This window comes from Bufo bufo, chromosome 7 (assembly GCF_905171765.1).
Source record: "Bufo bufo chromosome 7, aBufBuf1.1, whole genome shotgun sequence".
Classification (NCBI taxonomy): Eukaryota; Metazoa; Chordata; class Amphibia; order Anura; family Bufonidae; genus Bufo; species Bufo bufo.
This window is the reverse complement of record NC_053395.1, coordinates 27,471,286-27,485,568: the sequence shown is the minus strand read 5'-3', so window position 1 is coordinate 27,485,568 and position 14,283 is coordinate 27,471,286. Positions and strand designations below refer to the sequence as shown.

The 14,283-nt window shown below is 45.4% G+C and overlaps 1 protein-coding gene across 2 annotated transcripts in view; it reads left to right on the top strand.

The window, feature by feature from the left end:
• Positions 1–10,048, top strand: part of LOC121008957 — a 66,732-nt gene extending 56,684 nt beyond the window's left edge. For both annotated transcript variants that reach the window (XM_040441792.1, XM_040441793.1), the window contains exons 28-31: positions 4,125–4,336; positions 5,175–5,260; positions 9,140–9,206; positions 9,469–10,048. In XM_040441792.1, coding sequence (XP_040297726.1) covers positions 4,125–4,336; positions 5,175–5,260; positions 9,140–9,206; positions 9,469–9,546 — 443 coding nt within the window. In that variant the 3' untranslated portion in view covers positions 9,547–10,048. The remainder of the gene's footprint in view (positions 1–4,124; positions 4,337–5,174; positions 5,261–9,139; positions 9,207–9,468) is intronic.
• The last annotated feature ends 4,235 nt before the right edge of the window (positions 10,049–14,283 follow it).

Below are 14,283 nucleotides of genomic sequence, written 5' to 3'. Positions count from 1 at the left end.
ATCAGATACCGATGACCTATGCTAAAGGATAGGTCATCCGTAGTAAAATCCCAGAAAACCCCTTTAAAGGGTATAGGGCCTACTGTACAAGCGGTGTATAAAGGGGCCTGGAAAATTTCAGCGTCACATGTGCCACCTCCTCTACCCTTCCGGGTCACTGGTCTTACCCCTGCTTCCTCCAGACACGAAAAAATAAATAAAAATACATAAAAAAAAATCTGGGACAGAAAACTGATTTGAATCCCTCCCCCGACCGCACCACGGAGGCGTCCACATCACAGAATCTGTTCTATCAAAGGCACGCAAATAATTACCGCACACTCGTTTGTCTGTTTTGGGGATAGGTTGGGCAAAGTGAGCAGTGGGTCTAAAAACCCAGCGCGAGCACCTACAGTACTTACAGTATGTGCGAGCAGGGATCTGTCACACTTGGGGTTAATCGTACGGGCACTATCCGCGACAAGTGCGTGCAGCTTATAGTGTAAGTATATAGAAAATGCAAGTCACATACACAGGGGCACGTGTGCTCGGCTAATGACGCACGCTGGTGTCAGCATCCCTGCACAGGAACGCAGCTGTCCGACACTTCTGCCGCAATCAGACCCCACGTTTCATTAACCCGTTCACTCCCAGCAGACGGAGGACTTCTCCTTCAGCACGCAAACGCATCTGAGTTTCTGAACTAATCCTGGCTGCAGTTAACTAGGTTCCACGTATCAAGCGGATTAGTAGAATTGTGTTTGTGTGTCAACAACAATGGAAAGTCTTTGGCGCGGTTTCCTTCTAATGCCTCGGGGCGACATGGGCACCCGCAGCTGTTTTTTAGGGGAGATGTGAAACTGGCGTAATGAAATACTTTCGGTGCTCCACATTGAGGAGATGAACGTTCAGAAATGAAATTACATTTTGTGATGTTGTGATGAAAACGCGCTGCCGTGCGTTCTCTCTCACATGAGATGTCTCGCTGAAATGAACTGTCATGACATGACAAATGGCGGTTGAAGACGATGGTTTGGAGGAATAGTCTGGTGCAGCCGGCAAGGCGTTACAGACTGGTGCTGTGTGCAGTATAGTGGAGTCACAGACCGCACTGGACCGGGTGGGGTCGTGGACTGGTCCACTGTGCAGGAGACACAGGATGATGCTTTGTAGGGCAGCATGCTGGGGTAACAGGCTAGGTCGTTGTGCAGAGATTACAGTTCGTGCAGGATGCAAAAGATTACATGTAGAGGCAGAATGCGAAGGTTAAAGATTGGTGCAGTGTGTTAAGGTTGCAGGTTGGTGCATTAAAATAAGGGTATTGTTGCAGGCTGGTGCAGAGGTTACAGGTTGATGCAATGTGTTAAGGTTACAGGTCTTTGGAGTACAGAAAGGATTTCAGTTTGGTGCAGAGGTTAGTGCGGTACGTAAAAGTTGGTGAAAGGTATACAGGTTGGTGCAGTATGCTATGGTTAAAATTACAGGTTGGTACTTTATCTATTCCTAAGGTTACAGCTTGGTGCAGTATGCTAAGGTTATAAGTTGGTGCAGTACCCTATGGTTAAGGTTACACATTGGTCCTCTATGCTAACATTAAGTTTACAGATTGGTGCCGTATGCTAAGGTTAAGGCTACTGGTTGGTGCAGTATGCTGGGGTTAAGGTTAGAGGTTGGTGCAGTATGCTAAGGTTAAGGCTGTGGATTGGTGCTAAGGTTTACGTTACAGTTTGACGTTAAGGTTGGTGCAGTATGCTAAGGTTAAGGTTGTGGGTTGGTGCAGTATACAAAGGATAAGGTTACAGGTTGGTGCACTATGCTAAGGTTAAGGTTGTGGGTTGGTGCAGTATACTAAGGATAAGGTTACAGGTTGGTGCAGTATACTAAGGTTTACATTACAGTTTGATGTTAAGGTTGGTGCAGTATGCTAAGGTTAAGATTTTGGGTTGGTGCAGTATACTAAGGATAAGGTTACAGGTTGGTGCAGTATGCTAAGGTTAAGATTGTAGGTTGCTGCAGTATACTAAGGATCAGGTTACAGGTTGGTGCAGTATACTAAGGATCAGGTTACAGGTTGGTGCAGTATACTAATGATAAGGTTACAGATTGGTGCAGTATACTAAGGATAAGGTTACAGATTGGTGCAGTATACTAAGGATAAGGTTACAGGTTGGTGCAGTATACTAAGGATAAGGTTACAGGTTGCTGCAGTATACTAAGGATAAGGTTACAGGGTGGTGCAGTATACTAAGGATAAGGTTACAGGTTGGTGCAGTATACTAAGGATAAGGTTACAGGTTGGTGCAGTATACTAAGGATCAGGTTACAGGTTGGTGCAGTATACTAAGGATAAGGTTACAGGTTGGTGCAGTATACTAAGGATCAGGTTACAGGTTGGTGCAGTATACTAAGGATAAGGTTACAGGTTGGTGCAGTATACTAAGGATAAGGTTACAGATTGGTGCAGTATACTAAGGATAAGGTTACAGGTTGGTGCAGTATACTAAGGATCAGGTTACAGGTTGGTGCAGTATACTAAGGATCAGGTTACAGGGTGGTGCAGTATACTAAGGATAAGGTTACAGGTTGGTGCAGTATACTAAGGATCAGGTTACAGGGTGGTGCAGTATACTAAGGATAAGGTTACAGGTTGGTGCAGTATACTAAGGATCAGGTTACAGGTTGGTGCAGTATACTAAGGATAAGGTTACAGGTTGGTGCAGTATACTAAGGATAAGGTTACAGGGTGGTGCAGTATACTAAGGATAAGGTTACAGGTTGGTGCAGTATACTAAGGATAAGGTTACAGGTTGGTACAGTATACTAAGGATAAGGTTACAGGTTGGTGCAGTATACTAAGGATAAGGTTACAGGTTGGTGCAGTATACTAAGGATAAGGTTACAGGTTGGTGCAGTATACTAAGGATAAGGTTACAGGTTGGTGCAGTATACTAAGGATAAGGTTACAGGTTGGTGCAGTATACTAAGGATAAGGTTACAGGTTGGTGCAGTATACTAAGGATAAGGTTACAGGTTGGTGCAGTATACTAAGGATCAGGTTACAGGTTGGTGCAGTATACTAAGGATAAAGTTACAGGTTGGTGCAGTATACTAAGGATAAGGTTACAGGTTGGTGCAGTATACTAAGGATCAGGTTACAGGTTGGTGCAGTATACTAAGGATCAGGTTACAGGGTGGTGCAGTATACTAAGGATAAGGTTACAGGTTGGTGCAGTATACTAAGGATAAGGTTACAGGTTGGTGCAGTATACTAAGGATAAGGTTACAGGTTGGTGCAGTATACTAAGGATAAGGTTACAGATTGGTGCAGTATACTAAGGATCAGGTTACAGGTTGGTGCAGTATACTAAGGATAAGGTTACAGGTTGGTGCAGTATACTAAGGTTACAGGTTGGTGCAGTATACTAAGGATCAGGTTACAGGGTGATGCAGTATACTAAGGATCAGGTTACAGGTTGGTGCAGTATGCTAAGGATTACACATTTTAGAGGTTACAGGTTGGTGCTGTGTCCAGTGGTACCATGTTACTTCTTTGTGTTGTGTTCTTGGACCGGTACATTGTGCAGAGATGTCGATCTATAGAGTTGCCCTGAGGTCGTAATTGGGTGTCCCCCGCAGGGATCGCAGGATTGTCAGGTACATTGCAGTCTCAGGCTGGTGTTGGTGTCACTGCTGGTGCATGGTGCTGATGGGGAGGTTACACATAGCAGCCATGGTATAACCCGCGGCGGTGCGGACTCTCACAGCCGTTATAGCGCTGCTCTTTCATGTGAGATAACATTGTGTGCAGAACCTAAATTCAGGCAGAATGAATGTGTGGCGGGAATCTGATCCTCCCCTATTGTTCCTCCACTGCGCGCACATCATCTTATTTTCCACGGAATAATTATATAGTCATGTCAATATTTAACATATAATAATCAGAAGCGGCGCTCCGTAATCACGTTATAATTTACATGTGACAGACAGGTGGAGTGACACCACCTCATAAATCCCATTATACCGCGGTAGACTCCGCGCAATTAAAACAATTACGTTATTACACGGCTGCATTAAGTCATGTTTGTATCTGACTTTGACACGCGCAGCGAGACGTGTGAGATTTCCTCCTGCGTTTTGTATTGCAGGTTCGCTGCTCACCAGCGCCTTGTGCCAGACCACCTGCCTGCTGTTCCCTTCTCGCGCCCTAGGGGGCTCTTCGCCAGCGTACATCCAAGGACTGGAGCAGCTGAGCAGCAGAGCGTTCCGCATCACCGCAGCGAGGCTCACCGTGTTTGACCAATCGCAGGCCCAGTTTGTCGCGGAGCTGTACAGCCTACAGGATAGCCTCTCTGCTGAGGTATGACTAGCTGTGGACACGCACTCTCACACCGCTAAGCTCTGCCCCATCACACCACTAAGCCCCGCCTCTGTCCGCTAATTAAGCTCCACCCCCGTCAGCCCACTGAGCGCCACTCTCAGCTTACCAGTGCAGCCTGGGCACTTCTCCTATTGCCCTACATTTGGGCAGCGTCCCCTACCCCCTGTGTACATGAACCAGCTGCACAGGCGATATGTCCTCTCCTTGAGTTGTATTTCTCAGCCATTTGCTTGGATTGCATGGTGGTAAAGTCTGGCACTGTTCCTCTGTTATTCCATCTATCATGTATGACTCAATTGAAAACTAGGTGTTACCATTCCTCTTGTCAATTTAGCCATACATTTCCAGGAGGAATAAGAGAAGGAGGCCACACTACCCCCATAACGCTGATAACCCCCGGGATCCTCATTGCATTGTCAGCCCCATTGCCCCCTAACGTTGGTCACCAGGAAAACGTAAAAGAGCAGGCACGATCCCCTCATTACCAGGCCAACGCCATGTCTGGCGCTAGGTCGTTTTCCCACGGGATTCTGGGAAATGGATTTTCATGTATACCACTTTCCCAGCGAGTGAGGATTTTTTTACAGGTTCTTCCAGGCTGGCTGCGATAAAGTCCGGCCGTTGGCAACCCAGCTTTCCCGGATTCCTAAATGGCAGATCTTCCTAATTATGCAGTGATAACTTCCCTTTCCCATATCATCTACCCCTATGGCAACCATATTAATCATCACCCAGCTTTTCCAGACTCCCGAATGACAGATCTGCCTCGTCACCAATTTAGATTACTGATCCGATAATGTATTTCTTGTACTTGCAGTTCAAGGCTGAAATCGCAGGCCCCTGTCTACTGGTAGCCGCCCAGCGGGACAACGCCGTGACCTGTTTCCACTCGCTAATGGCCAGGTAAGCGCCAGTGTATTTCTGTCAAGGAAAAAAAAACTCCTGAGAATAATTAGCTAAGGAAATGAAGTGAATAATTTATTAGGGCTGCATTGATCTGCGCTCGCTGCTCAGACATGGAACCTCCATGTGAAGAACAGTTCGGAGAGTCCTCCGGTGGGCAGCCGTTGTACTCCGATCCATTGACATCCCCAGAATAAAATGGGGCAGATAATTCCATAGATAGATTCATTTTTTTTATTCTATACATCTTGAAGCGCTTCGGCATAAGATATAGGTCATACATCTAAGCGTTTGGAGCATTCTTATGTAGTACGGCTGTAGTAACGCGGATTCTCAGTCTTGAAACGCGTCAGTTCTGGAGTAGATGCCAGGCCCTGGGAACCTTCTGATATGTCAAACTGTGTATGGAGGCCCAGACAGTGAAACCAATATGACTGGCTGCAATTAGTTGTGCTGATAAAGTGGCAAATGCCTGAGGGATGTCAACCCTTTCCTCTGAGGCAGGTTCCCTGCCTACTGTCTCCTCATGGGCGGTCCCACAGCTTTCCTTCCCCCTGAGATCCCATTATTGTCAACCTTAGTCAAGAAAGGTAAAGGATTACATAGTGTTTGTTGAAATCAATGAATGTCAAGGGCATATATAACATAGAGGAACCCCTGCTGGTCCTATCACTTTTGCTATTAGGTAGCTATAACCTGTGCAGGACTCCCCACCCCAGAGGAACTTAAGGTTAGCAGACAAGGAGTATGGAAGTGTGCCAAGGGTGTGGAGTAGGGGAAACAAACACCAGGCTCCTCTGTGGCGAAACACAGCACTATAACAGGGGGCAAGTGTCATCTTGCCGTACGGACCCCCTCTCTTTTGTTTACAGCGTCCATGTCATTCATTGATCTCTGCAGTTCCCCATAAGGGGAGACCTACTTTACCGAATTCTTCAGCTCTGGCTGTTAGATGGGCGTCCAGATATGGGAACTTTAATACTTTTTACCATGATCAGACTCCCGCAGCCTGTAAATGGTCAGTTTGGAAAGTAAGGGGGCATGGATAGCAGTAGATGAGCTCGCCATCCTCCTGAGAGATGTTTGCCCTATGGATAGTCAGTCTATACAAGGCCAACTGGTTTTATAAAAGTTTCACCCAGTAACTGGCAGCCACTGTGAGAAATGGCACTGGTAGAAGACCACCGTGCACCATCTATCGCCCCCCTAGTATGACATTTTCGTCTTTGATATGGTGAACATCTAACATTCCTACTTTCAGCATGATAATTAAGGATCGTCGGCTTTAGTGTTGGGGCATATATATATGACCCTGGTTAATGGCCAGCTGTGGAAATCTGGGCAGTTATGGGTTAAACCACACATGGCAATGAAGGAGAGTCACGGAGAGAGGATTTGGGCGATTGAAGCCGGACGGTTCAGTTTCCTCTGATGGATTACGTCTCGGGAAAATCCGTTTATAGAAGGCTTTTGTTATGTCACAGATTAGCTGGCGTGTCAGGATTTCCATGACTTAAAAGATGTCGCGGAGCTGCCCGTATGTTGACCGAGCGGAGGGCACCTTCACACACTGCCAAGGGCACAGAGCAGGTTCATTCTGTCAGTCCTTGTATTCGTGCTCCCGTTATGTAGGCTGACTATTAACCTATAGCCAGGGGCACGAGAGTCTGAGGCTGAAGACAGTTCATTGAGAAGATGCTTCCATGGATCCAGAAGAAGGCAAAACCAAAACCTCTCAAAAGGGAACGCCAATTTATACTTGGTGACTCTTTGGGTTCATAGACTGCCATCTGTGACAGCTTATTATAGTCTCTGTGGGCAGTAGAGCTGCCTTGATGTTGGGCAGGATGTCGCCTTAGAAGGCCACCACTCTCTCTTTAGAGAGTCATCCTGACTTTTGTGCTGGGCGATGGTTGTTCTGGGTCTTGTTCTCATCCCAACCTGTATTAACATCCATTTAGGGACCCATTCAAGCCAACCAGGTGGATCAGAGCAGTAGTGTCCACCATCTCAGCATGGTTCCTCTAATAGACACCACCTGCAGAGAAGTGAGTCCTTGATCTGCAGAAGGAAGTTCTGGTCTTAGTTTGAACTTAGCTGGCCCCTAATGTAAACCACCAGCAGAGAAGGTAGTCCTTAATATGTAGGGGGGTTGGGTAGTCATGGCCTTAGCTTGAGCTTTGCTGCCTTCTAGGCATCATCAAGAAGGCACATTTACCCTGTGGTAAGTCAACATATCTAGGTAGTCGTTGGCATCTTCTATCAAGAAGGAACCATTTCTTTAGGGCCAGCCTAATTTTCCTGTTTCTCCTTGATCAGCAGCCAGGTGAGCTCACATGTATATGTACCGCACACACGTGTGTATGTGACACGAGCGTACCTGCTTCTAATTCAAGAGGCAGCAGGGAGCAGCCTGTGTGACAGGAGGCCGTGTCAGTCCCAGCGGGGAGCCGTGTTGATTTCTTCCTCTCTGTCAGAGGGAGGGAGGGGGTGACAGGAGCGCCTGAGATGCCCCCCACCCCTCGGCTCTCTGCCTTCTTATCTCTGATGTTCCAGCACCGCTCTCCTCAGAACCATGAGTTATAGCCAGCTGCACAAGAAAACTAGGCCAGACGGAGTTTAAAGCAGTCTATTGAAATCATGCAAAACCCAAGCAAGGGATTTTTACTCGGCAGTGAAGTATTTCGGTTCCCTTGGCGAAAATCACTTCTTCAGCAAGTTATTTTTTGAGGATTTCTAGGGCGTGATTAATTTTTGCTTACTTTTTGGTCAAATGCACCACCTGGGCCATTGCTGAGTTTAGGATTTTTATAAGGTCGAGTTAAAATAGATACCTATCTTCTAGGACACTGATTACGAAGGATATTTCCAGTTTAGGACACCTACCTCCTATCATACCTATCTTTAAGGAGACCCTGCTAGTGCACAGTCCTTGAATGACTCATTACTTCAAGGACACCCTTTAGAAAAGGCAGATACCATCTGGGACACTTACTTTCTATGACTCCTTGTTTGTAGGACATCTTTGAGAATAGGCAGGTACCACCTAGGACACTTACCATATGACACCCGTTAGAATGTACACTTACCTTCCAGGACACCTTTTAGAGTGGACACCCATTCAAAAAGACACCCCTGTTCAAGGACGGTCATTGAAAAATACATCTTCTTTTGAAGACACTGGCCTGCTAGGACACCCATTAGGAAACCACTTTTCTTGGACACCCTTCTTTCTAGGACACCTCTTAAAATGAACACTTACCTGCTATGACACCTCTCTGCAACGACTCTCATTAGAAAGGACACCCTTTAGAATAGACACTTTCTTTCTAGAACACCTTTTAAAATGGACACTTACCTGCTATGACACCTCTCTGCAAGGACTCCCATTAGAAAGGACACCCTTTAGAATAAAAGTCTGCTTTTTAGGGCATCCATTAAAATGGACACTTGCCATTTTTCAAGGACACCCTCTAGAAAGTACACCTAGTTTCTATGACACTTACCTTTATGAAGACCCATTAAAAAGGACAACTGCCTTCTATGACGCCCTCCAGCTAGGACACATTTTCTAAGACCCCCTTTAGAATATATACCTTCTAGGCCCTAGGGCATCCAATCGAATGTACACTTACCTTCTATGACACCTACTGCTAGGACCACCATTGGAAAGAAGATCTATTTACTAGGTCCTGAGGTCTCTAGGAGATTCTTGTTCTGTAGCACAGCTTATGATCACGGAGAACTTTGATGTTATTTTGGATGGAAACGCTGAGAACCCTGTTCTCGGACACCCTTTAGAATGGCCACCTACCTTTTATGCTTTGTGTGGCACCTTGTAGCCCTGCCCTTAGTTATTATTTCGTATTTCCCTTGTAGCAGTGACAACCTGCAGAGAGACCAGAAGAGCATGGTGTTCCTCCTGAGCCCTCAGAGCCAGCGGCAGGTAAGTCCTGCGTTCGCTTCTCCACTGACTCAGTGATGACACATACATGGAGTACACAAACCAGATGCCAGGAGGTGGTGGAGAATTGCATTTATATTGTTGATTTCATTTAGCAGAAGTGAATTACATTCTTCCTTGGGCCTTTGGGACTTGTGAGATAAGAGGAGGATGTGCTGACGCTGGATTGTCTTCTCCATCACTTCCCCGCACGCTCCCTGTCCCATCTTCACGCCTTCCATCCTTCTATTTTTTTTCTTTTTAGGCCTCCAAGATAATCGGCGCCTTATTTGATTCACTGACCCCTGACAGCATTCACCAAATTGTGCCTGAAGCCTCCTGAGAAGAGGAGAGGTGCGAGTTCACTGATTTTAATGACGAGCCTCAATATCACCCTGACAGCCTCACGGGGGGACAATCTCATGGAACTTAACCCTTAGAACTATGAAGATTTTCTGAAAGCCTCGCTGGAGGATATACAGCCGATCTCTGCTGCCTCCTTCACAGGTGTTGACACAAGACATGTTCCTTAAAGCGAGAAGGACTCAGCTGCTCATCTCTAGTGGACTCTGATCTAACGGCCTATATGAACTCTTCAGTTACAACTCTAAGACCTCAAATTCCAGATTGCCTGCAATATTGCACTACACTGAAGCTGTGTGCCTTTTTCTACAAAGCATTGAGGATCCAGTCCTTTCACATTCCCACCTTCTCCTCTAGGTGGCGCTAGTCAATCCGAACACCACTCCAATTGAGAAGATAGATAGATAGACAGACAAAGGCCTCATTGAGTGGGCCGAAACGTTGCCTGGGAAATAAATTGGGTAATCACCTTTTCACCTGAAGTCGGAGTGCTGCCTCGTTTTTTGGATTTAGGCCTCTTTCACACTACCGTTTATTTTTTTTTCGTTTTGCGGGCCGTTTTTTGCATTCTGTATACGGACCGTATACGGAACCATTCATTTCAATGGTTCCGCAAAAAAAACGGAATGTACTCCTTATGCATTCCTTTTCCGTTCCGTTGGAAGATAGAACATGTCCTATTATTGCCCGCAAATCACGTTCCGTGGCTCTATTCAAGTCAATGGGTCCGCAAAAAAAACGGAACACATACGGAAATGCATCCGTATGTCTTCCGTATCCGTTCCGTTTTTGCAGAACCATCTATTGAAAATGTTATGCCCAGCCCAATTTTTTCTATGTAATTACTGTATATTGTATATGCCATACGGAAAAAAGGAACGGAAACGAAAAAAAAAAAAACGGAACAAGGGATCCGTGAAAAACGGACCGCAAAACACTGAAATAGCCAGACGGTAGTGTGAAAGTTGCCTTAGATAGATAGATAGGATGCGCCACCTAGAGGAAGAAGCAGGAGCCATAATTTTGAGAATTCACGTGAACCAAAGGGCCATCATGCGCCATAGGAAAGAAGTAAAACCTGATCACCCAAAGAAGTACTCTGCAGACAACACTAAGAGAGCATGTTCTGCTTGATTTTGGATCTTAAAGGATATGCTCCTCTTCTGAAACAATGGGGCAGATTTATTAAAGAAAATTTTGCGCCAAAAATAACTGGCGTGCATACTTTGATTCACATTTACCAGCTGTTTTACACCTTTTTCTAAGCTTTTTACGCCTCATATAATAAGGGGGCGTGACTTAAGCAGAATGGGCGTGGTTTCACTAGCAACGGGTAAACGGTCAAGATTGTGTCACAAAATTTTGGGGTAAAACTGGGTGGTAAAATTTAGACCAGACAATTTTTTGGCACATGGGCAAAATTATAGCATAAATCTGGTGCAGGATTTACGACAGAATAGTAAATTTGTCTAACAATAAGGCTACATGCACACCACCGCGCCGTGCTTTGCGGAAAATACGGATTCCGCCCACGTGCATTCCGCAATCTGCAGAACAGAACGGGACGCCCATTATAGAAATGACTATTCTTGTCCGCAAAATGGACAAGAATAGGACATTTTTTTATTTTTTTTGTGCGGGGCCATGGAGCGGAGCAACGGATGCGGACAGCACGCGGAGTGCTGTGCGCATCTTTTGCGGCCCCGTTGAAGTGAATGGGTTCGCATGCGAGCCACTAAAAATGCGGCTCGGATGCGGACCCAAACACCGGCCATGTGCATGAGGCCTAAGACTGCGATTTGTATTCTTAGTGTAATGTACGGCACTATAAGTAAATCTGCCTCAATGTTTTGTACTTCTTTGTGTCTCCATGGTTACAGACTACAAACAGACTCTGTGTAGTCCCGTCCCGCAGTAGGATATCAGGACGTAGTGGACACTGGGCGCTCAGAACTTCCTATGTAAGACGTCTCTGACTACAAAAGCAGACAGCCAAGGAAGCTTATTCTCAAAGTCAAAGGAGGCCACTCGGGTGTTTATACTGAGAATAACTCTCTGTGGCCCCCTTCAGGACTTCCCAGCAACTGCAGGCTTCAGCTAGGGTCTGGAGGAAGAGTGCAGAATCAATGGATTCAGGAAATGTGAAGCAATATTCTATTCATCCAGTATTGTGAAATCCACGTCTTCCTTCCAATACCTTACCCTTTTTCCTAAAAACAGTGCCACTCTTATCCACAGGCTGTGCCTGATATTGCAGCTTAATCCCATTCAAAGTAAATACTGCAATACCAGATACAGCCTCTGGAATAGAGTGGCGCTGTTTCTGGAGAGGAAAAAAAACTGCCTTTTTTTTTTTATGGACAATTCCTTTAAGACATTGCAGTATGCAGGGAACAGATGACAGGACAAGATCGTTTATACTTCCTAAAGTGTTACGTAGGACCAGATTTGGCATTTCAGAGGCACCTAGCAAAGTGACGTCTGGTTGCCCCTGTCACACCACTAAGCTCCACCCCTTCACAACACTAAGCCCCACCCCTTCATAACACTAAGCCCCGCCCCACTCTCAGCAGCGCTGCCTGGGCACCTCTACCACTGCTCTACAGCTGGGAGGGACCCCCTCTCCGCTTGGCCCCCTGTGTGGCTGAGCCGGTGGCACAGGCGGTATGTCCACCCCACTTCTGTGTTGGCAAAGTTTGGCGAGGTGTTATGTATATAATGTATATAGTTTGTAGACTCTAGAGCAGTGGTCTCTAACTTGTGGCTGTTGAAAAACTACAGCTACCAACATGCCTGCAGCTGGGAGTTGTAGTTGTGTTACGGGTACTGCTGAAGGGTCTAAATTCATGGGCTTCCTGTAATGCTCAGGGGGCTACAACCAAAGAACCATTTGTAATTGGTACCATGTAGCTTTTTAGAGTTTTATTTTTTTGTTTCGGCAGGGAGGGTTACAATAAAGTCCAAAAGTCCCATAATACGCCATAGGGTCCCATAACGGTCTCCCCTATTAACCCTTGATTTTTCTAAACTACCTCCAGGGTAGCATTGTTTTACCAGTGGTTATAAAGGGGGGGGGGGGGGGGCACCGCACATGTCAGACCTTAGACTATACGTGCATAAAACATTCTCCACCCCCCAGCAGAATAACAAAAAGCGTAAAGTACAGCGCAGAAGATGATAGATGAATACATAATATTAAACAGATCAAAGATCAATAACGATATCCAGATTTCAGTGGGGGATGGGTGTCTGGAGAGCCCCGCACCCATCGCTGTACAGCAAAGACCAGACACCAATCCTGTTCCTATTTATTAATATTTCATGTGAAACTTTGTATTTATTTCTGTGCTGATCTAATAAACCTGCACACGTGATGTCATCAGACTGTCATTCACCACAATGGAAATAATGCATCACACGGAGGCAGTGACATCAGCCCTGCACTGGTGACACCGGATCTTAGTAAATTCACGTCTTGTGAGGGTTAGCTGACAATATGGCCGACATTCTGTACAATTCAGTGATTTCTTTACAGCAGTTGTGTATCTGTTCTTTTTCTGATACAGAGCTCCAAATCTCCTGCGTAGACATTCAGCTGAATAATGAAATTCTTGCTGCCTGCTGCCACCACTAGAGGGAGCTTATTGTATACATTATGCAGTGAGCCCAGATGCTCCCTCTAGTGGTGACAGACAGAATTCGATTATTGAACTCTATATCTATGCAGCAGATTTGGAGCTTTGTGTCAGAAAAAAGCATACCTTTATAGTAGTTAATAGTAGTTATGTATCTATTTTTATTTTATTTTTTGTACAAAGCTCCAAATCTTCTGCGTAGACATACAGCTGAATAATGAAATTCTTGCTGCCTGCAACCACCACTAGAGGGAGCTAATTGTATACTATTTTATAATTAGGTTCAATGTATCAAGTGAGCTCAGATGCTCCCTCTAGTGATGACAGGCAGAATTTCACTATTGAACTCTATATCTATGCAGAAGATTTGGAGCTGTGTTTTAGAAAAAGAAACATACCTAAAGTTATATTAGGAAATTAATTGGCACTGAATGTTGCACCTCTAGATATTGCAGCCAATCACTCGCCACCGCCACATGTACTATATGACGTCTGATTTTCATTTTTTACACCAATTATGGCATAGCCACTTAAAGTGATCACTGCAATACCAGGAAGAGCCCATGAGTAAGAGTGGTGCTGCTTCTTAAAAAAAGAAAAAAAAACATTTTGTAATTCTGGACAGCCCCTTTAAGCCCACAATCGCATTGAGTAGTTCTAGTCCTCCCACACTGTGAGGAGTTTACCACAAAGCATTATGTTCTAAAAAAAAAGTTGTTTTTTTTTCTCCAGTGGTAACCATATATTGTGGATGGAGATGCCCTTTAAGCAAAAATCAGTGACTACTTTGCAATAGGATCTCCACTTTGGTGCACTATGGTATAGCTAAAGGGCTCATGCACACAAACGTATTTTCTTTCCATGTCCGTTCCGTTTTTTAGGACCGTATACAGAACCATTCATTTCAATAGGTCCACAAAAAAACGGAAGGTACTCCATGTCCGCATTACGGACAAGGATAGGACTGTTCTATTAGATGCCAGCTGTTCCGTTCCGCAAAATACGGAATGCACACGGACGTCATCTGTACTTTTTGCGGATGCGTTTTTTTTGCGGATTGCAAAATACATACAGTTGTGTGC